Source organism: Haliaeetus albicilla, chromosome 8 (genome assembly GCF_947461875.1).
Source record: "Haliaeetus albicilla chromosome 8, bHalAlb1.1, whole genome shotgun sequence".
NCBI lineage: Eukaryota > Metazoa > Chordata > Aves > Accipitriformes > Accipitridae > Haliaeetus > Haliaeetus albicilla.
In genome coordinates, this window is record NC_091490.1 from 6,982,574 (window position 1) to 7,006,859 (window position 24,286).

A 24,286-nucleotide genomic window follows, 5' to 3' on the forward strand; every position below is an offset into this window, starting at 1 on the left:
TATCTGTCTGGTTTACTACTTAAGTTTACCAATTGGTAGGGATGAAAAATTTGACCCAAACATTCCGAGGCCAGTACTGAAATTTTCAATCTAAATCTTCTACCATGATTATAAGTCATGATACAGTCAATATAACGTCCGTTCAGAAGGAAAATGCAGATCTCTGAAAGGCTATGACATCTATCTTTTTTCTTATTTATCATTAAATTTAAACCAAGAGGACAGCCAAAATTAATTCACTCAATAATACTGGTTTTACGTGAATGACAATATGTGCGGTACTGTTTCTTCTAATCCATTCCTGGTACTGAGAGATACTTCCTATGTTGTCGTGACAAATTCACATAATTTAACTGAAGACTGAATGGGAAAGGATAGATAGCATAAGCTTCTGGGTGTTTTTGGCTTGGTATTTTCTGCTATGTTTGAGTTAAAACTATTCCCTCTGTTCATTCTTTCCTAAATATCAGTCACTCTGTTCTTCTGCTTGTGCAGCTGCCAAACTGGGGCATAATCAAGTGCAATCAAATTTATGTACTGTATTATCTAGTGAGGTGTTGAGGAGCAGCTGCAAAATGCTGCCTATGGCTCTCTGAGGAGCCTGCTCAGAACAATATTTTATAATGTACCAAAGCAGCTGGGGAATTCCCATAGAATTAAATTTCTGAACTACCTGTCATGTGTATCACTGTAATGTAAATAATAATAAAAATATATTTCACTTCAGTGAGAACAAGCTGTTAGCCCCTTCCTAGTATATGCAATCTACAGTCTTTATTGTGGAGAAAGTCAGTCTAGAGGTATGAGTTTTAAGGAGATTACTAGACGGGATATATATGTTTACTTTCAGAGTGAAAAGCAAAACTGTACTTGGATGAAAGTGAATGGGAAGGATTACCCAAGAAGAACTGGTCAGAGAGCAATCTCACTCAACACCTTTATACTACTTTAAATTATCCATGTTGCTATTATATTGCAGAACTGATGTCAGATTACCCCAAAAGTCCTCCAAAGGATGCTTTGAGATTGCTTGAGCTTGTAGAGGAAAATTCCATTCTACCTTCTTAGGAAGCCTTATTAAGAATCCCTCCTCTGTGCTTCAGACATCTTCAGAGATTTCACTACATTATCATCTGTAACATTATTGATGTTCTTAGCTGTGTTTAGGAATAGGGAGTCTAATGGTCAGATCCCATACTGTTTTCTAGTGTCTTCTTTTGCTTGTGCAACCTAGAGGTCCAAACTGTTTCAGTGAAAAATGACATATTGCAGTTATGTGTGTTGTAATGACAAAATTGGATCAACTCAGTACAAATTATTTAGGCAGTGTCAGTAGGGATCTAGCAATGTGAAGTAGAAATCTATGGTCACAAAGTGAATGGGTGTGGAAAGCACCAAAGTGATTACAAATGGAGTATGAGCAGTTTGTGACCTGACAGACTTTTTCTGTAGTCCTCTAAGAGCTCCGAAATACTTAGTGTTTCGCAAAAGAAATGGCAATGATGTGAAGCTTGAGGGGCTGGCTGGATTCCCTGTTTTCTTAGGACAGAAACATGTATGAACTATATACAGTTGAATAAATCTGACATTTGTTTATAATCCAAATTTGTGTTTCAAATCCTTTTGCCCTTTTCTTAATCTAAAAACGCTTGAAAGAACTGATAGAACAGAAAATCGAATATTATTCAGATTCTTGGTGCTTTCCACAGATGTGAAGCTGCACATCCATGTTTAATAATTTGTTTTCATTTGCATCCTGACCTTTGAATTTAGGAAATACTTTTTTTTTATCAGAACAGCTAAAGTCAACAAGCCAGCCTGAATTCTGCATGAGCTATACTACAATGACTCAGATCTCCTTCATCAGTCAGTGGTCAAAGGCTGCTGCTCATCCCTTCCAGCATTCATAGATGTATCGCAGTAGCCTCACATATTGGGCTATTTGGGAGGAAGCAGTGATGCAATAGCCATTGGACATTGATCTCCACTGTGTGCTGTACAAAGTCCTGCCTTGTTTACATTAGTCCATAAAACCAGATTTCCTATTGCACACTAAGAAAATACGATGCACGATGTGAATTCCTGGCAGGATTTTTGCTATATATGTCAGTTTATCATTAACAGTTACAAGTGCTAGATAATAAGGAAAAGGAGATCTCAACATTTTGGGTAAAAAATAAAACTATTACTATTTTATAAAGCATTATTTAAAAAACAGAATCTGAAAATGCTGCATGCTATGATGTACTAGAAATGTAGATTTGGTTTCTTTTGTAGATTTCATTTTCTTTTCCAGCAGCCTAGCTGTGAAATTAAACACAATCACTGCAAACAATGTATTGCAGACAGCAAGATCTTCTAACATATTGTTCATTGTTTGAAGATCAAAAGCCAGTTTTTCCATCATGCCTGACACCTTTGAGCTTCCACTGCGTTTAGTGAAATAGCTATAGACTGAGGCTCTCTGAAAAGTTAATTCACATTTCAGGTGCTGTTTACGGCTGATAATCTAACCATACAGAAACTGCTGCAACAGTCCTATTTGTAGAACAGCTCAGCTACCACTTTTTGTATTATTTTTTTTCTGAGCGTAGACAGTATTTCATTTATACCAAGATATCTAAACTTTAAAAATGCTGTTTGCTATTACTTGATTTTCAAAGGAGACAAACCTTAGTAGCCCCCTGGATCTTCAGGAGGATTCTAGACTTCTCGTCACCTTTGAAAATCATGCTGTAATACTATGAAACTTTTAATAATACATGGCATTGGGGATCATTCCACTGACTACAAGTGATCATGATAGTTTCTTAGTTGTCTTCAGATCAGCAGAGGCCTGTTAGTACCCTAGGAGTCTGCAAAACTATTGGAGTCTGAGTAAAATTCACAAACAGCCTAGGTGTCATTTTATTGCCTGTCTGGACTATACACAAACATACACAGAAAGAGTGTTCATCTATAAAAGTGGGCTGCCCTTCTACAAGTGCACACCACCTACCTGGTCCAGCTTAGTTTGGGGTGTGAGCATGGATTATTGCAGGATTTTTTCTTCCTCTGTACTTAGACAAATGGTGTCATGCTACATGAGAAGTCATGGCATCACTTAGCAGTGGGTGGATGGGACTGGAGCTGTAGGGTGGCACTAGCTTCCAACTGAGATGCCGCTTGATTTTCTGTAATATGTCTACAGGTACAGACCAACAGATGTGCTAACTAGCTGTTTGTGCATGTATGGTCAGGAGGCATTTTTTTCCTGTGCAGTGTAATATGACATTGGGAGATGAAAAAACAAAACTGTAACATACCACTGTAAGTAAGGGCAGACCATGTAGGGTGAAGGAGAGGCAGGGACAGGCTACAGTCCTCCCACCAGTACCACTGTCACTCTGGCATGTGATAAGAGCAGCAGGCTTCTCTATCGCAGCCATGGCAGTGTCTTGCTCTGTAGGTATTCTGTCATGTTAGAAGAAAGCAAAAGAATATCCCAGAAAGAAAAAGTCATTCTGATACCTCTGTCACTGCTGAAATAATTTTAACTACACTAGAGACTAAGAGCAAAATCAAGCATCAAACTACAGAAAGAGCCAGAGAAAGTTTCTTATCTCTTTCTCTCATAACTGTAAAGAGTCTTATTTTCTTTGTTGCAAACCGTTCCTCTATAAATGGTACCTCCATGCAAATGAAGCAGCCTGGCATGAAAGCACAGATAGGTGGACACAGATGAGGAAAAGTCTGATGGTCCACTGCAATACAGAGATCACTTCAGGCATAACTTTCTTCACTGTAAATTGTTTGTATTTAAATAAAGCGCCTTAATTTCTCTGTTTCCTTGTCTGTAAAATGGAGATACTGCCTTCTGTATGATAGTAGGTTATATTAGTAAATCACTTTAAGACGATTAAATGGCTTGTGCTATGGAAATGGAGATTATTACCATGTTGAAACTTGAAGGCACTGACCTGGACAAAAAGGTAAGCGACAGCCTGCCTGCATGATCAAGCAGCATTAGTGAAGCCAGCACTTCACTTTCATGATGCTCAACTGTAATATAATAATCTCTAATGTAGCTGTTAGAGAAGCTTCCCAGCCCCACTGGGAGAACTTGCTTAGGAAGGTCTTTTCTACGGCATGCAATTACGAAATGAGAATGTGATGGAGGGTATGGGATGAATGAAAACAAACATGATTCTAGGAACAACTGTTGGTGGTTAATACTTGACCATTACTTCTTGACAGGATTAATGTCTTTCTAATCACACTAATCCCTTCTGATAACTTTATCCATAATCCATCTATTTCAAAGCAACATCCAGATGGCTTCTGGTGGAGAGGAAGACAAAATAAACATGCAGAATGGGGTCTTAACAGCAGCTTCTTGTATTTTCCCTTTCTGGGGATATACGTTTTGATCTTGAGACAGGTCAAAAAATGTGCTTTTATCAGAAAGCAACAGAAAAAACTAGAGAATTGCAGAGAAGATAGAAAGTTCTATTTTTATTTGTAAATAAAATACTTCATAAGTACTCTGATGCTTATCAGTGACAGCCAGAACAAGACTAGAGGTATTCATAAGGGTTTAGCTACTTGTTTGCATGGGACTAATTAGACTTCCAAGATAGTGAAAGAATTCCCTTCCTCATTATGCCAAAATTGCTACAGTAGCTCTGGGGGTTTTACAAAGATTTCTCTCAAAGCAGACATGAAACTTGCTACTTTATAGTTTCATTGGTTTGTACTATTACCACTATTTTAAACAACTTAGTAACTGACTTTACATGTTTAATGAGGCACATATAATAATTCCTGGAGTTGTTGAGGTCTTCCTCTTCCCTTCTAGTTTCCCCTTAAAAGCTTAATCTAGGTTTCATTAGATCTTCCACTGATCCTGGCTTTGCTCTTTACCTTCCTCCCTGAAGAAGGACCCCATAAAGAAATCATTTATTGTAACCTTTCATAAATCATGTGGACTGTCAAAAAAAAAGTAAACAAACTTTAATCAAGCCATCCTAGATGAAATAATTTAGCTAGGGTTTTTTATTACTAACAATCAGCAATGAAACAATGGAAGTCTTAGTGAAGTAATTGTCTTAAATATTTGTCCCACTAAAATGCTGCAATTAAATAAACTTTTTTGAATTATTGGCCATATTCAGCTTTTGATCAAAATGCTGCTATTTGGTTTACTGGCCTTCTGACTTTTTTCCTCCAATCAAAATGTGGCTAGATAGTTCAGAGAAGAGACAAGACAGATTTGGCTGCATCAGAACAACTTATTTCCCAGAAAACAAAGCAGAGTAGATTTAGAATTACCTAAGTCCCAGTAAAAAAGCCAGATATCTTTTACTTGTTAAGAATAAAAATACAAACCTTAGAAAGATTGTAAACCTGAAAATATTGTGGAGCATCAGGTTTGCATTGTGTAGAGATCTTCAGGTTATCAAAACACAACTTTGAAGAGGCTTGAAGGCCACAGACATATAAGGACCATAGGACAGATATTTACACAGATATACAGCAGATACAACAATTTGGGGGGCTATTCTTCAAATCATGTGTAGTCTCTGAGAATACACAATTTCATTCAAGATTTGTTGGATAAACAAGATAGAATAAAAAAAATTAAGCAGACTATTCTGGACAGAAGAAAGAAAAGCCACAGGAAGATAATTTTTATATGTAAATGGAACAATCAATGCAAGAGATGAAGAGGTCATGGGGCTACTTAGTTTATTATGGTGTCTGTTATTATATCCAGCACCAGATATTTCAAAGCAAGGTGCAAGAAACCTCTTAAATCACAGTAATCAGAGATTTCACTTAAATCCTGCACTACAAGTTTTAATATCTCATCCCAAACTCATTAACACATATTTTGGAAGTCTTAGGCTTGACATCATTTTTTTTGTATACAAACTAAGAAATGGTCCCTGAACATGAAATTACACTTTTGTGGATTTTTTTCTGCCAGACTGATTAAATGAGTGAGATGTACTGTAATTATTCAGAAAAGCTGCAGATTGTTTTTCATTGTCTTAATCCTGTTTTGTCCATTTGGCAATCATTAAAACATGTAATGGAAGCTACGCATGAAACATAGTGTGGAAGCTACTTAGTTTAGTCAAATTATTTTAATCTATGAATCAAATATCTGTCCTGTTATTTTAAGCCTAACCAGATTCTGAGGCTTGACAAGAATTAAAGGTACATTCCATTGTGTTTCATGAGAGTCTGGTAGTGGATGGCATGGGAACATCTTTGTTCAGTCTTAGAAGAAGCTTGGGAAACTGTTGGGGAAGTTTTTATGTAGCCAAGAGTGTCTGATGAAAATTAGATTTAAAGGGAAAACCTGAACATGATACAGTGATCTTAAGTTAAACCATCTGGAAGCTTATTCCTCCTGACTTTCTTATTCCCTAGGAAATAAGAAAAGTACTTTTTCTTGTCATTCTTTGGCTACATTATGTGAACGTTAGAGCTCTAGAGATCAGTGAGGAACTCCTGTGATATAACTGTGTATTACTTCATATAATAACTGTGATAATCAATATGTCTCTTAATCTTTATGTCTTCTATCCTGTTGCCTCTGACATCAAACATACAAAGTCAAATGAAAAATAGTTAATGAGGGATTGCTGTCTCATACTAGTTACAGGCATTTCTTTCCGAAAATGATTCTGAGCAATTGCTTAAAATGACATGACCAGTGTTACTCCACAGCCTTTGGAGAATTGCTTCCACTGGTCCCTTCTTAAAACTGAGCATTGGATGCCATGAAAAACACAGGGCTTTGTCTGAACACAGACCTTTGTTCAGGCTTCTGTCACACCACAGTTACCCCTGTTGCACCTCCATAGTTAATTACTTTTGAGGACTTTCTCATCACAGCATGAACTGGGCATGACTTTATCTGGTGACAGGATAATCTCATTACAGATGATGATCTTGTTAATGAATATCCCCAAGACAGAGCAATCTCATTATTAGCCCCCTCAGGATTTGTCACCTAAGAGCCAACGTATGATTTGATTCTAGCTGCACAACATCCTCCCAGATCCTAACAGCCCAACATCTTGAGGCTGAGGTAGCACCCCCAAAAGCACATGAACCACTGGACATATTTAATTAGGATTTGGGTCCCAAAGTACTTCTGGACATACTTCTCAGGTGAACAATCAAGACAGTTCAAGTGCTATGTGCAGGGTTCATCTCTCTGTTGTTCTGTAGAACAAACACAATGCAGTGGCATCAAGGACAACAGAAACAGTGTGGCTTTAACACACTGATAGTGGCTTCAGGGCAGTACCAGGAGGAGAAGTGTACTGTCTGTCTCCTTGATAGTGCCCTCTCCAAGTAATCACTCTGCATAGTGTCCTACCTGCAAGTTACAGATCTGCTGGTCAACGGTCAGGCCTTCATACCACTGGTGTCTCTTTCCTTGCATAATGTATCTGTAAAGAACACTGAAAATTATTACCACGAAAAATATCCAGCTAGTTAAAAATCAACCTGATTTTCATTCTTCTTTTTTTTTTTCTGGGAAGGTTAGGATGAGAGGTGGAACAGTGCTGAAGTCTAGTACAATACAGGTATCTCCTTTGGGCATCAACAAGCTGTTGAACTGGCTCAATAGCCTGTGAAAACTCAACCTGCAAGAAGAGTTCAGTCCTGGAAATCTAATAACAACATAGAGGTTGTTTTACAGAAAACTAACACATTAATTTAAGACGAATGGATTTAACTCAACTGTTTTATCAAAAAAATATTTTAGGATTTTTACTCTTCTGTATGGACCCATTCAAGAGAAATGCCAAGGAAATAAGTATCATTGCTGCTACTCTTTTTTTTAATATGTAGTGCTGTGTTTGTACACAGTGCTTTACAGACACACATAAAGGTGGAATCTTTATCAAATACAATGATAAAAGAGAGGGAAGAACAACGGTTACAAGACTGAGAGTTATCGAGATGTTCATTTTCTAAATGATCCATATTACAGTGCAACCAGTGTTTCCCCTTGCTCCTATCGTGTTAACAAAACCCGTGCTAGATGAGAGATTGGCAATGCAGAAAAGCAATACATTCTTTTAATTAATCTAGTGGATAGCAGGAACCCAAGCACTAAATCCCACCCATTTGATTTCATTAAATCTACTATAAAGGTTAAGCTGCACTTTAGCATTGGCTCTAGACAACCTCAGCAAAGTGAGGTCAAGGAGATCTCGTTCAAGGAGGTGCAGCTTAGTAAATGACTATTTATGAGGAAAGGCCTGATAAACAGTTCTGTTTTGATGAGAAAGCTAGACAGTGGGGCATACCGAATAGTAAATGTGGTATTTTATTTCACCTGCAGTTTTCCTGAGATGCATGCTTTGAAAAGTTTACAGATAATTATTCTAAGCTAAATCTCAATTTAAAGCCCCAAGCAACACTGGTGTCACTGCAAACTGAAATGTCAGCCTTGGGTCACTTGAAAACAGCATCAGGGTCTATGTCAGAGCAGCCTGGAGCAAGTTCAGGGACCAAACAGTGCCCTGTCTAATTTGCCTATAAAAGAGGGTCAGTGGGAGCTAAAACTCTTGGTGGAGAGTTGTATAGCTTGGCAGAGGTAAGCTATGCAAGCAAGAGGATGGATACTGGTCATGGGCAAGGAACTAAAGAGGAAAGAAAAGGCTGAAGTGACCATAGCATTTTCTTTGCTCCCCAATGTGCAGCCACACCTGCCCATAAAGGAGTTTCCTCTGCATGCCATACACTGTCTCCACTTCACCTGGAGACACATAGTCCACTCCCAATGTACCCCCTGGTAAAGCAAAAATACATTGTGCTTTGTATTGATTTAGAAAGAATAAAAAGTTATTCTTTTCTGTAAAAAAAAGGACTATATGACAAGATTGCCCCTTAGTGTTTTTAATTTTGAAGTTGTGGTCCTGCCTCACACAGGAAGGCGTGAGGGGGTTGACCAGATTTCCTTCAGAGGTCCCATCAAACCTGAATTATTCTATGTTTCTTTAAAATTATGTGTAGAGTTTTATACCAAAGTTTTTATGACTGATTATTGCCATTGCTCCTGTGAACCGACCCATCACATGTGTAGGTTATGTAAAACTGTCCCTCAAACTTCAGGGAACAGTCGATACGATTCAGTCCCATTTGTGCAGCCTGAGCTTGCAAGTTCTTTCAAGTAACCAGGATCTCACATGGCATTTGGGAAACATCTCTTTGAACACAGAGGCTACAGCTTTGGTGTTGCTGGCAAGCTTCTAAAAATGCTGATATGTAGGCAGTCCTAAGAGAAGCAGGTAAACTGGAATAATTAGGAAATTAGGTTTTCAGCTGCATTAATGTTACACAAAAGGTACTATATTTGTTGTGTTTTCTTTTCACAGCTTAATGTCCGGGCTAGCAGCCCTGGATGCCAAGACTTCCAGTCGATTAGGTATCATAACTGTCACTTACTACCTGTGGACAACATTTGTGGCTGTGATTGTGGGAATAATTATGGTCTCCATTATCCATCCTGGTGGAGCAGCACAGAAGGAGGACACTGAAGAGGGTGGAAAGCCCATCATGAGCTCTGCGGATGCACTGCTTGACTTAATCCGGTAACTACATTCATTCTTTCTGCTTTCTGCAGGTAACATTTTGTACATAACTGCATGAGGAACTGTGGCCTGAGGATAAGTTATGAGCGTAAGGATGAACATTTTGTTTAAATCGAGAAAAAGTAAATTTCAGAAGCTTATTTTCAAGTTATCAGATGTTTATACTGGCTATTTCTAGTAAAATTTAAAAGAATGGCCACCAAATTTATCAGAAGTACTAACAACATTGGGGTAGGTTGGTATTTTACCCCTACAAAATCACATGTAGCTTGTGGACCTCACCATCAAATCTATTATTAAGGTCAAGAGAGTATTAAAATGTAATGTTAATTTAAATAAGGGCAGACAGTTGTTATAGGCAAAACCTTAAATATAAGGGCTGAAATCCACATTTTTCAGGAAATAATTTTTAAAAGTGCTGTTACAATTGCTTATAGCAACTCTCAGATAAAGGACACAATTAGAAAGGCCATCTTTTTATTCGTTATTTTTGTCATAATATTTGTTCTGCTTTGTGGCTTTTTCTTGTTTGTTTTACTTTGTTTGGCAGAAGGGAGGGTTGTTCTTTAGACCAGCATTAGAGTACTGATGGTATTTTGATAGCCTTGCCTGAATATCCCTCTTTGTCTCAACATTTCAGGTGCTAGTAGGATTAGTTTCCTGACTGAACATAGTATGTGCCTCAGATTTGTTTTGCTCATGCAGAAAGACCAAGTTTTGCCTTTGGTTGGTAGTTCCTCAAGTCGGTGATCTCATATTATATTGGGCAAGGGCTTTTAGGCCAAATGTGTATCTGAACCACAAAGAGTTCTCTTTGGAGTTTGAGTTACTAAAATTAAAAATGTTGCACAGTTTGTCTTTCAAAAACCCAAATTCCTGACCCTGACAGGGTGTCAGCACACAAAGCTCTTTAATTAGAGCTACTGGGACCTCAAATCAGAAGGAACTGTGATGAAAAGCTTATAAAAATCTTTTTTTTCTCCTCCAAATTGCACTTAGCCAGGCCATCTGAAACTCACATGTTTTTCTATTTTATCAGTATCTTACTGAGAGTGGGCCAAATTCTATTAGTCATGGTGCAGCAGCTGAGAGCACTCTCTTTTGTAGCTTTCCACAAAACAACCATCTTCATCTGCAGTGGGAAGATGCCCACTTCATGGCATCTGTATCTCCTTAGTGACTTTGCCACGATGTATGTGCACTGGAATTCATGCATGTGTATTTGTGACATAATGTTAAGTCACATTATTCTGTTTCTGCTGCATAAAGGACTGTAATTCCTACACCAAGTGGAAGGAACTGAGCAAGTTACTGGAGCTTTGAATCCCTTAGTATGACAGAGTAGCATAAGAAGTAAAATGGAATTTAAAAAACTGTAATCTTAAGTATTATCTTCATAATGGCAGTGTTTGGAAACCCTTTCTGGCATGCTGAGCTGTTTCTAAGGCCTCAGTCTTAGACAAGTAAAGTCATAGTGCGACATCTGGTGCAATGTTACATCCAAACTGACCTTACAGCTGTCTCTGGAAAGGGTCTCCCTCGCCATAGGTTCCCATCCCCTTCCTCACACCAGCTCAGTTGCTTTTGAGACCCAGAGTAAGCTAGTTCATGGAGATGAGTGAGATGAAAAGTAATTTGGGCATGCAAAATCTAAATTCAGTTCTATAGTATTATGTTTGCATAAAACAACCAAACGTCTGTTTGGCTGGAACCTGACATCTGAGTTACGATCTCATCTCTTCATCTCTGTCTGGCTCGTCCCCTGTACACCACAGGTTTAGTGGTGAGGTTTGGGAACACTACATTCTGCTGAGCCTCATTCTAGGTATAATATTATGTCCTGATCTAACATTTGCAAATATCATCTATAATTTCATTTGCTACAAACATTTAGCTGAGCAAATTATAGTAGGTTGGATACATATTTTGGGTATTCATGTTTCCAACCAGGCATGTGCTTTTAGTCTGCAAAACCTTAAAGTCTTCACTGGCTTGGGCAGGTGTCAACAATGACAGGCCAATGAACCACTCTCATTACAGAAGCTTAAAAAGAGAGAATAAAGCTTACTCTCCTTTTGCTGTGCTAAGCAGCAGTCACAGCTGCTGTCTTTCAACCCGAGTGCACAAACTGATGGTTTTTATTCCTCCACTACAGAAATAACCACATTTACTAAATAAATAAATAAGAATAACACAACTGTGGGGAATGGGCTTTCAGCCTAGGCAAACACCATGGGTGAAATCCTGGCTCTGCTGAAGTCAGCTGCAAAACTCCTAAATATCTATGTGGAAGTCTGGATTAAATGTAATGATGTATCTGCTGGTTTGAGCTAGAAAAGCTGATCCTTTAGCTCAATGATAAATCACTTCCATTCACAGCTGGAGACCATCTTTTTCAGCCCAGATTGGCTTATCTTCTCAATTCATTAATTTCCTCTCAATTTATCAATTGCATGTGTGCACAGAAGTTTACACAGGAAACATCTGGTATTCTGCAAATGAAGAATACTAAATGTACAAGTGGAGAGATGATATATGTGACATAATTGTGGGGTTTATTTTAAAAGCATGAATCTTGGCATGGTGATACACGTATTCACCCTCACTGATTTCAGATTTGAAGCCACTTTGAAATGATGAAATACATATTATTTCATGTGATGTTATATATGACATTGTCAGGTCTGGAATTTTTAGCAGGGAGGATGTTGGTAGAGATTGAATTTCTTGAATTTTTGGGTGAGGATTTTGCTTTTAGAAGTGGTTTTAATCAGAAATTAAAGAATGTACTGACTTAGCAGTGCATGAAACCAAGAACTCCTGCAGAGCCTCATGGTCATCCTAAACACCTGCAACATTAATCAGTAATCACATTATTATTCTGCATTATTTTGCAGATGGTGCTTCCCCTGTATATTTGTCTTATGTAAAAAAAACAGCAATAAAACCTCCAGTGTATATGATTTGATTAGGACATAACAGTGACACTGTACTGCATAATTCTGAAATGGCTCTAAACCTCACATCAAACAGGAAATACATAATCTCATCAACATACTGAATCTCATGCCTCAAAAATTGTATCCACAAATCAACCATTTTTTGCCATGCTAAACAGCAGTACTTGAAAGACTTCCTTTCTAAAGGGAACCCCAAGAGACTGGGGACAAGATCTGTGGATGTGAATCTGCCCCTACTAATTTCCTCCCAGATTCAATCTGGACAGAGAGGCCACTGAATGCAGCATAATAGAAGTGTTTTCAACATTCAATTAGTCTTTATACCTAAAATCTTCAGTGCCGCTTTGGCCTTAAATGTCTGAATTTTTGCTTTAATCTGATCCAGCTTTAAATCAAATGCATCTTCTGCTGTCTGTGGAAGATACCCATTTAACTAGGTAGTTCACCTTGGTACCTGTGCAGGAATCCCCCTTGCATAACTTGCCCCTCTCTGTCGGCAGTGTGCCAGGTTCCGGACTAAGGACAAGTAATACAGAAGGCAGCTGTGAGTCTGAAGCTGTGCAGGAGATGCTGTTCTGATGATGCTTTTCTCTTTAGCTGCCACTTTATTACTACATTGAGACAGATGTACAAATCTGCCTTAATTATATTCAGGGTTTCTGGTGCAAGCACTGCAAGGCTCATGAAAGTATATTTTCTTCCATATGTAAAACTAGAAATCCTCAGGCTAAGGATCATCTTGTTCTCTTTAACGCACCTGGTGCTTTATGAATTTTAATGAATTTATTCTCATGATGTGCAATACCTCTGTGAGGTAGGCAAGGACCATTTTCCTTTCTTACAGCTAGAGAACCAAGACATATGGAAAAGAAATTACCTCACTGAGGAGTGTTCAGAAAAATGTGCAGTGCCAGAGGAAATATTCCCAGCTCATATGAGACCCAGTAGAGATCTTGTTCTAGGAATGTGGCTTCCAGGGCACCTCAATGGAATTAATAGCAATGAATCAACACACATCTCTACCTTCTTTTTCTTGTGTGAATTATCAAAATTAACTCTGTACTATGTCCCCAAAAATAAAAGAATGAATTTTTAGTAGCCTTTTGAGAATTAAGAAAATTAAGGTATCAATTTTTTAAAATAGTTCAGGCTTTGAATGTTTTATTCAAAAGGACAAAAAAGGGACATACCTGCAGGAATAGCATTCAATTTAAAATATTAGGTTTGTTTAATTCTGCAACATATATTTACCTGACAAGCAGAATAGAAAATGCCAATAATTTGGGGACAAACATTTGTAAAACAAGATATATGACTCGGGACCACACTGTTTACATTAGCAGTTAATATTTCCACCACATTCTGTTGCTATTATCAAAATACCTTTGATTTAGAAGGGTAAATCCTGCTGCAACTTAAATCATACTACTTGCATTTGTCACCAAGGGAAACGAAATTTGGCTGATGATAAAAACAAGCAAGCAAACACCATAAACATTCACATGAGGAAACAAATCCCAGCCAAATGGGGGGTTCACCCTACTATTTTACATAAAGCTGACTGCATGTGCAAATCTGGGCACCAGCAAGTGCAGGGTTCACATACATTTTTAGTTTTTCTCAAGTCTAACCAGACAGCATGGTATTCCAGGCTTATTCAGTTCAAAAGCTCCAAATAAAATAATTCAGCGAATACAGTCAGGATCAAATCATGCCTTAACCCATGACACACAAATTTGTACCTTTCTGAAGTTTACCTGAAGGATAAGTCAGAGCATTTTACCACTGAATATTCAGGATTGCATCCAATTTAATAGTAGGTACCAGGAAACTCAATCTGGCTTAACCAAGAGACAGGAGGGTTTTTTGTACCATTAGTAGTTAGAAGAGGATATAAACACTGTAGAGGATTTATGTTTTCATGGGAATCCTGAGCACTCTGTAAAATAATTTCCTTTCCCTCTTTTCAAGCTAAGGGCTATATTCTGTTTTATTGAAATTGCATTTCTTGAAAATAGGGCAGGAGAAACCCAGTATCTTCTGTAGTTTGGAAAAAGTCCAGGCTGTGCAGAACCAGAAATCACACTTTAAAAAGTTTACAGCTGAAGACTGAATTATATATATATGCGGAATAAGATATTTAAGAGTGCATTAAATGGTCCAGTGTTTAAACTATGAAAGAACTTTTTTTAATAACTTTGCCCTGCATTCATGTATCTTTTGCCAAAAGCCACTGTGTACTGTGATAGAAATGTACTATGATAGAAATATTTATCTGTCTCCTGTGGCAAACTACCATTCTTTACTCATTCAGATTGCCAGTTTTCTTTTATCTCACAAAAACAGGCTGGTGCCTGTGCTGTTCTGCACTATATGTGACCAGATGTTTGCTTCTGGTTAATTTTTAAGAAGGTCAAGCTGCACAGAAGCCTGAACCACAAAGGATTCTGAAGCCCCTAAATGTGTGGTTCCTCTTTGGCACAAAAGGAAACCAACATGGAAAAAAAGATAATTCCATGATGAAAATGATGCTGGGGAGAAGGACTATGAAGCAATTTCTGCTGTCTGGTCAGGAGGCCTTAGTCACAGAGGGAGAGGTGCATGGGGGCCAGAAGTTAAAACTGCATTAGGAAAGCTTCAACCCTAAAGGGGAACAAATCGTTCATCCTCCTGACAATTGGCCTGGCCATCTTCCAGTGTAAACGTACACTTTTTGTTAAATAACTTTGCCTTGCTGGAACCATACTGGAAATGCATTGGGCATTTCATGTTACCTTTGATATGATTCAGCCTTTTGAAGATTCCTAAAGATGTGATGTACTTGTGCTTCCACTCCAAAGAATGATTTTCTCAGAAAGCCATAGCCCTGCTGGGGCTATGTCAGGACCTTTTCTTTCAGAAGTGTAGTAAGGAGGTTCACCCTCCAGATCCCTTACTGGAACTGAAAGGCCATGCAACAGTGTCACCCTCAAGACAGATAAAAACTCCCTGTGTTTGGCAAAAGGATTCCACAATATGACATCTGCTCTGATCTGCAAGAAATACAAGCAAGACAAAATGGCTTAGACCCGATTAGTGATTTTTGCATTCTATTAGTATCTTTTATCACAGTAATGAGAGTTTAAATGCCTCATTAATTCTGCAAAAGCCTTCTTTGGTCCTTTTAGCGGGACGTAGTAAGATTGATACTGAGAACTGAGTTGAGGCACTGGAAGTGACTACTGATGTGCAAAATGCATCCTCCTACGGGCCCCGAGATAGGTCATTTGTTCAGTCTTGCTGAATTAAATTTTGCCCTTGATTTCAGGAGTGCAAACCCTGATGGAGCCCACTGACACCAGCAGGAAGATATTTCAGATGTATACCCATATGACTTAAGGACAGGATTTGTGGCTCATGTGGTACAGTAACAGTAGTCAGGAATCTACACAGATGATGAAATCATGAAGAGGACAGCAAAAGCAAACAGATTTTTGAGATTAAGACAATGTCACTGAGAAGGACCTCAGCCTATAGTAAATAGGAATCAGTGCTGTTCATTCTTGTGCACAGCTGTAAAACCTGGAAACTTTAGAGTTGTCATGTCAAGCTACTCAGACTCCATTTTTACTCTCTCTGTACGCTTGCTGTATAGAGTGATGAGGTAAGATCTCAAACACTGAAGTATTAGAATACTGTCAAATACCCAGTCTTAAAACAATGTTCTTGCAAGCTCAGCTATGCTAGTTCAAATTTGAGAGCAGAGTATCCACAGCTGTTTTGTGCCCAGTGCAAATATAGGCCAATAAATATTACGAGGACGCATATGTAGCAAAAACCCAGCCTGGTGGCTTTAATTCCACAGTGTGGGAGACTGCAGCCAAAGACTGTCTGGTGCTGCAGGGATTAGGTACTGATAACATCAAAATCTGAGAGCAAAACCAGATTGCTGCTGCAGAGCACGGAGTGCCCCAGAGGGAATGGGTGTTCTGAGTCAAGGAAACGACATCTGCCATACCTGTGGCTGCTCTTACGCTAGAGCAGCTGGCCTAATTTCTTATTAGAAAGATCTGCAAAAGCTGAATGCTTTGAGTTAACAGATGTTGTAGTCAGGACTCAGAATGAGTATTTCAGATACTCATTCAGTAGTATAACTGCAGCCAGAATTTGGCCTCTTATTTCTAATAGCAGTTATCCATCAAACCGGCTATCCCAGTAGCTGGAGGCTAATGTTCTGTGGACAATTCAGCTAAGAGCCTGAGCAGTAAAACAGTTTAACAGCACTCATATTTGTATCACTACTGTAGTTCTCAGAGTCAGCAACCTTCTGAAGAGAGCAAGAGGGCTCCCACCTCCTGGGGGCAGTGCCAAGGCACAGCCTGAGCTGAAAAATGGCTTCCTAACACAGTACAGCTTGCTAAAGCAGAGGAAATCTAGGGGAGCAAAACCGAGCTAATAGTGTTAATTGGTACATTAATTGCTGGGAGGCGATGGAGAAGGAAGCAGGGCCTCCCACTTCTGGCAGTGGTAAGATGCTAAGTAGTCCTACGTGTAATGGGAAGCTGCACCCTCAGAGCTGCTCCTTAGATCAGGTGCTGTCTATACTTGATACAAGTCTTCAGGATTTTCTTCAAATTCCATGGCTACCAAACTGCAGAACACATGTTGCCTTAGTCATATATACACATTTCTGACTCGATACATCCTTACATCTGAATCCTCTTATCCCATACGGAACTAGGGAAGGACTCCAAAATTTGCTAGTAGAATGAACCAGCCTGTGCATCACAGCAGGATGTCATCAAAGAAGGTGTTTAGTAGGTCACTTGTGCATATATGCTGCTATCACAGCAAAGGCAGGCCAGGCATGCTGTGCCAGCTGTGGCTCAACAGCTCACAGTCTGTAGAAGGTTCACTGAGCTGATATTGAACTTTCATGCATGTTCACTCTTTTAGCCTGTGTTGAACACTCCTGCTCTGTCTGGCAGAATTCCTGAAGCAGAAGATGCTCTGGGAAATATTCTTCCTTAGGGCAGACAGTATTTAGCTCTTAATTTCTTATGTAACCAGAAACCATATGTCTCACTTTTTGTTTTACAATCATATCCTTGTCTTAGACCTAAATTTATCTATGTTCCACACCAGCCTCACTCACTGTTACTCACTATATCTAATTCCCTATTACTATGTGAAATGTTTCTGCTAGGAATGCTGAATTGTGCCACTGAGGCTAGAGACAATGTTGCTTGTACTAGAGAAATGAATCCCAGATGGCTTTAAGTTTCCTGCACTACTATTTTGTGTCCCGTATCTTGTAAGCAATCTGAAAGTAATGCTGGAAATTTAGAAGTATTTTATCTGCTTAGCTTTCTGAATTGAATAAACACAACAGCAGTTATAGGTGGTGACAGCAATGAGTAGCTCAGCTTGAATTATTATTTCGTAAGTACTGACAGTGTCTTTAATTCAGTATGTCAGTGATAAACAGTGCCTGTTCTGAGGAGAAAGACAGCCTCACTTTATGATCCTGATACCACATCTGTGTGGGTAGATCTTTCTCTTGTACAGAATTGCAGTAAAGCTAGTAGAGACCTGCAAGGGCCAATCTGATTGAAGCCTGGATGTCTGGAAGATAGGTGGGCAGAGATTGACAGGCTGCAACACCCTGCCCTTAATTTTGTAATATGTTGAGCAAATGCAAGTGTCTGGCTTTTGTGCTACACCAAAGCTCCCACCACAGCTAGCATTTCCCAGTGCTCAGGTTTGGTGGGCCAGAGAGACACGGGAAGCCTGCCCCAAGGCAGCCAGGCTGGCAGTTGTGAGGATCCCGCCAGCCCTCCGCATCCCACCTCCATGGTAAAAAGTCAAATCCTCCACTACCAGTCTCACTTCAGTCTCTTGTTCTGAAACATTCCCAGGAGATCCCTGCCAAACATCCAGCTCATGGCTGGAAATATCAACGTGCAGCAAAACCTACCCCTAAGCAAGAATTTCTCAAGTGTTTCTGAAGAGGCCTGACTGAACCAACAAGTACTCCCAGTCATCTCCCAGCTCTAGGTGACGGTTTGATACTTTCTTCTCATTATTTTTTTTTAGTCCATTAGAGTTCGCATCCACCAATTGCTTTCTTGAATGTTTTTAAATAACAAAACTAAATTTTGGCTAATACTGGATTTTTTCAATCCAAGTAAACCAGCTTAAAATATAAAATAAGCCGAGACTCTGGCAAACATATTCAGGTCAGCCCTTCACTAGATAAATTGTGTAACTTTGGTAAGGCTAGTCTCAAAGACTGGATCACAGTGCATAATATATTAAAAAATATTGGGAGAATTCCAGCATCCAGTATTAAGTGGGTAGTTGTAATTCCTGCAGGATAAAGAATGATAAAGAAACAAAATGCTTTAATCCTCCACAAATTTGTCTAACATTTAATCTAGCTACTAACCATATGATTTTCCTTTCTCGAGCAGTCTTAATTTGTTCTTAATTCTACTAATTAGGACTATAAGGGAGAAAATGGAATTCATCAGCAATTAAATTCATATTTCTTTGTAAAGCTGCGGCTTATATGTGACATTCATATTCAGAGTTGTGCAGGAATCCTCAGTGTGGATCTATGTTTTTAGAACATTTCACATTCACACAGCAGGTCAAAGCACAATCATCATGCTAACACCGTGCACTCCTGTAGCACCTCTTGGTCATCTCAAATCACAAAACGAAGATGATTTAACATTAATGAAGCCTTTAACAATCTGGAAGCAGAATTCCCTTATGAGGCATAAAAAGGCAGTAACCATCTCCAGTGCTTCCCCCTCCTATAAACATCCTCTCCACCTTCCCAGGTCCAGCTCCATCCAGCTGTTCTTCAGTTAGTCCCCTCTGCCAGCCAAGCCCCCGGGGCTCAGATAGAAGGTTGTGTCTGCATCTGATAGGAAAGTGATGCACAGCTAGCTGTTGTCTGTGTCTTGCTTTGGCTACAGATTTGACATCTGAACCAGAGAATTATCCGCTTTATGGACAATTTGCAGAGATAACCCGATGCTTTGCGCTGTCATTACCAGGGTGAAAGCTCTGTCAGTGACAGCACAGCACTCAGACATACAGCACTGCTTACTATGGTGTAGTGAGTGTTCATTGCTAACCACACCACTACACAGTGTCTTAAGCTAAATCATTCCGATTGAATGAAAAGGTGTAAAAAGGGACTGCATTAATTTAACTAAAGCCTGCTAACTTATGATAATTTCCTTGTATGGAAAGATGGACTAGATGACCTTTAAAGGTCCCTTCCAACCCAAACCATTCTATGATTCTATATGGCCAAAACAACTGTCCTCTGCTATCACGTCCCGGTAGCACACAGCCATCATCATACCTGGGGCTCTTAAGCAGGATTGGTAGAATGGAAGGGGATGTTGCAGCACAGGTAGTGTATGCCGTTATCCCACAGGAATGCCAGGTAGCAAATCAAGCTTCAAGGGATAGGTAAACTGAACTGTCTTGCCTGCATTGCGGTGAGGAAAGGCCAGAACAGTTAAAGAAGAGTAACTAAAATGCTGCATATCAACCTCATATCTTGCCTGGTAGTAACTTGTCTGTGTAATACTAGTTTGCCCTAAAAACAACAGCCTTACCAAAATGTCCAATGATGCTTTTATGTGACTAGTCTGTTCTCACACAGCAGGCCAACAAAACCCTCGCATTTTCAATCTTCTGTTTCAATCGTTAGACAGTACTACTACCCTTTAATTAAAATTCTTCTTCCTCTGCTTTACCCTGAAAAGGATAATTAATTATCTCTTTGTAGCAATTGCTCTCAGTGCCTGATGCTACTGAAACAGATACTACCTCATAATTTTAAGTGTGACCATAATGTCACATTATGATCACTTAAAATAACAATAAAATTGTTTGTTCTAAGCCAGTGCTGCACAGTGTGCTCTTGCTGCAACTCCATTAGCAGCAAGCATACGCTGCTGCTGCAAAGAGGAAAGCAGGTCTGGAAAATGTCTTAGTTCAGTATGCATTTAACTGTTCATATATATAGCAATTCTCTTTGGAATGAGAATGGGCTTTTCACATATACTTAGGTGTTGTCCTGTCTTGGAGCTTGAGCTGGACTTTGAATGAAATCTTTTGGTTAGAGAATTCAGGAGTTTCTCCTTGCATGAATTTATGTATATGAAACCATATAACTGGGTCATAGGCTGTCACTGTCTTCTGCCTCTAGGTTCAGAAGTTTTGGGCTCAAAATAAACCAGTTCTGAAAATGATCCTGTTAGAATCATCACACAAATCTTGATTCCCAAATGCTGCATAGAAATATATGACCTTTTAGCTTTTTTGCCTAACTATGCTATGATTCCTTTTTGAAGCCTGTAGAGGGTGTGCTCTCCATTTCAAATTAGGGTTGAATGTCTTTCTGCAAAGTAGTAATCTAGCTCAAACAGAAGTTATAAATTAGCTCCAGACATTATTGGGTGAAATGTTATGAACTGAGGTACACAGAAAGTCAGAAAAGATTACAACAAGAGTAACTTTTGGAATTAAAAATCTGTTGGTCTTGCTGCAGATCTCACAGTGTATGGTAATTGTCTTCCTCCATAGCTCAGCCATGAGCAAAGAGGAAGCTCTTGGCCTGGCTTCAGTCTCTTTGTTCTGAAGCCTCAGAAATATATTAAAATAAAATTTAGCAGAGATTCTGCAGCTCTAATTTCAATTCTTTTAATCAGGAATAAGATCCTCTTTTTAAAAAGCAGACTGTTCTTGACCAAACCACTGTAAAGTCTACATCACTTGTAATTTTAGTGATGAAAGTGTATCAGGAGGTACTACAGTTTATGTGTCATCTCACAGGAATACTTAGAAGTCCCAAAGTAGATTACAGGGGTCTCGGGAATACATGCCTGAACACTGACTCTGTCTTGAACAGCTCATTGTCTAAGTAGGGAAGACAAAATATGGAATAAAAGAATATTATTCTCCTCAGTTAACAGATGGGGAAGGGAATGATAGCAATTATGTTGCCCCAGTTACAATATGGAGACTGTGGCAGAGCCAGTAACTGAAACTAGAGCTCCTGGGTCTCACTCCAGGTATTTAGAAGCAAGTCCCAAAACTTTAATTCTGAGGAACTGTCTCTCTGTTGAGCCTTGCTCAGTCAGGTACAGCTGTATGGCATGAGTGGGAGAGAGTGGCAGTCTTCTGCACCCATCCAGCCCTTGCTCTCTAGGAGGGTAAATAACTGATTTATTGTGGGAGACTCAAGACACAGTAAACAGAAGTTGTTTTCATCTCCATAGAAATTATTTTTTATTTGTTCATTTTTAGGAACATGTTTCCAGCCAATCTTGTTGAGGCCACATTCAAGCAGGTAAGTGGCTATATTCCTTTTACCACTGATGAGAGACATGAGCCAGCATCACATAAAACATGTATCTTTGTAAAACAGAGTCCAGATACAGACGTTGCATATTACTTCAGATACTGCTAGTACCTTCAGCATTAATGAGTCCCTTTCCATTAGCGTCAGCAGCCTTGGTATCTGAAGGCAAAATAAACAAGCATACAATGCAGAGTGTGACTAGAGAATAGACATGCACACCTACATCAGCTCCACCTCCACCTGAGGGCAGATCTGTGAGGACCTTGAGAAAGGTTCTGTAGGGAAGCAGAACAATTTATGACAGTATGCCTAGAGCATGGTTTGTCTTAACATGGGACTGCAGTCACAGAGTTGCTGGAATCTCTTTAACAGTGCACAGTAACACCATGCAAAGGAATAATGATGATAATGACCTTAAAGTTCTTTTCCAACCTAAATGATTCTATGATTCTCTTTGGTCAACAGCTGGCTGAATATGAGCCAGCAGTGTGCCCAGGTGGCCAAGAAGGCCAACAGCATCCTGGCTTGTATCAGAAATAGTGTGGCCAGCAGGACTAGGGAAGGGATCATCCCCCTGTACTTGGCATTGGTGGGGCTGCACCTCGAGCACTATATTCAGTTTTGGGCCTCTCACTACAGGAAAGACATTGAGGTGCTGGAGCATGTCCAAAGAAGGGCAGCGAAGCTGATGAAGGGCCTGGAGCACAAGTCTTATGAGGAGCGGCTGAGGGAACTGGGGTTGTTTAGTCTGGAGAAAAGGAGGCTCAGGGGAGACCTTATCGCTCTCTACAGTTACCTGAAATGTCAATCTCTTCTCCTAGGTAACAAGTGATAGGACAAGAGGAAACGGCCTCAAGTTGTGCCAGGGGAGGCTTAGACTGGATATTAGGAAAAATTTCTTCACCAAAAGGGTTGTTAAGCATTGAACAGGCTGCCCAGGGAAGTGGTTGAGTCACCATCCCTGGAGGTATTTAAAAGATGTCTAGATGTGGAGCTTAGGGACATGGGTTAGCGGTGAACTTGGTAGTGTTAAGTTAATGGTTGGACTCAGTGATCTTCAAGGTCTTTTCCAACCTAAATGATTCTATGAACAGAATACCATGTCCAATTAAAGCAACAAAATAATGTATTTAGGAAGTATCTAATTACTCAGATTGGAATTTGGCCAGAAAACCTCATCTAAAAGTTCTGAGTGAACAAGAGGCATGACTTTACTTATTTCACCTGGGGGAATATTTCATGGGAACCTTACCTCTGGTGAGGCAAAGAGAAGGGCACTCAGAACCTCTAGGGAGTCATTCCTCATTATGTCTTACAGGAAAGTAGCTCTATCAGGAGATGGTGTGTTTGCTGCACAAGGGTCTGATTATATCTATATATCTATATATCTATATATCTATATAGATATATATTTGGGGGCTGGACTAGATGACCTTTAAAGGTCCCTTCCAACCCAAACTATTCTCTGATTCTATACAAAACTCTGATTTTGTTATGCTTTTCCAGAAAAACAACTGTTCTTACAGATTTAGCAGCATTGGGACAGGAGCTGTCATTCTTTTCATGCTTGTCCCTTGAACATGCAGCATTGTTGAAACAGAGCACTTAGGAGGTGTCATTAAACTATTAATTCCTGCTGCAATATTATAATGGAAACTATTTTGTTTTCTTTCAGTATCGCACCAAGAGTATTCCCATCATTAAATCTAACAAAGCATCATCTGAAAGCACCACTCGTCGCATTATAATATATGGAGTCCAGGATGAGAATGGATCCAATGTCCAGAATTTTGCCTTGGATATCACTCCCCCCCCCGAAGTGATTTACAAATCAGAACCAGGCACTAGTGATGGCATGAATGTGCTAGGGATTGTGATATTCTCTGCCACAATGGGTAGGTTTCAGACATGTTTGGTTTGTAATAATCCAAGTATCCATTTAAAAGAAAAAGATGGGGGTTGGGTTGTTTGGTTTCTTGATTCACCCTTTTTAACTGCTTCTATCTAAACTTTGTGGGGAAAAAGGCAAAACTGTTACAGAGCTGTTCTCCCAACCTTTCAAATATAAGTCTTCAAAGTCCTTGATGAGTTTTGTTCCATGCAGTTCTGTTTTCTGTGCATATACTTATATTCTTTTTATTGTAATTTTATTCTGGATTATGTTGAGCTTTTATTTATGAACCATTTTTTCCTGACTGTAAGAAACACTAACACAGTGTGCTCAGAGGAGGTAGGAATTACTATACCAGGTCAGACCCATGGCCCCTCTGCCAATATTCTGTTTCACTCTGTGGCCAGTAGCAGAAGTCCCAGAGAAAGTTTCAAGAAATTCTGAAATAAACAAGTCTGTAGCA

General features: G+C 39.3%; 1 protein-coding gene across 4 annotated transcripts in view; it reads left to right on the top strand.

The window, feature by feature from the left end:
- Window positions 1–24,286, top strand: part of SLC1A7 (solute carrier family 1 member 7) — a 59,318-nt gene that overhangs the window by 9,522 nt on the left and 25,510 nt on the right. For all 4 annotated transcript variants that reach the window (XM_069788714.1, XM_069788713.1, XM_069788715.1 and 1 more), the window contains exons 3-5: window positions 9,387–9,602; window positions 21,878–21,920; window positions 23,608–23,827. In XM_069788714.1, the coding sequence (XP_069644815.1) occupies window positions 9,387–9,602; window positions 21,878–21,920; window positions 23,608–23,827 (479 nt within the window). The remainder of the gene's footprint in view (window positions 1–9,386; window positions 9,603–21,877; window positions 21,921–23,607; window positions 23,828–24,286) is intronic.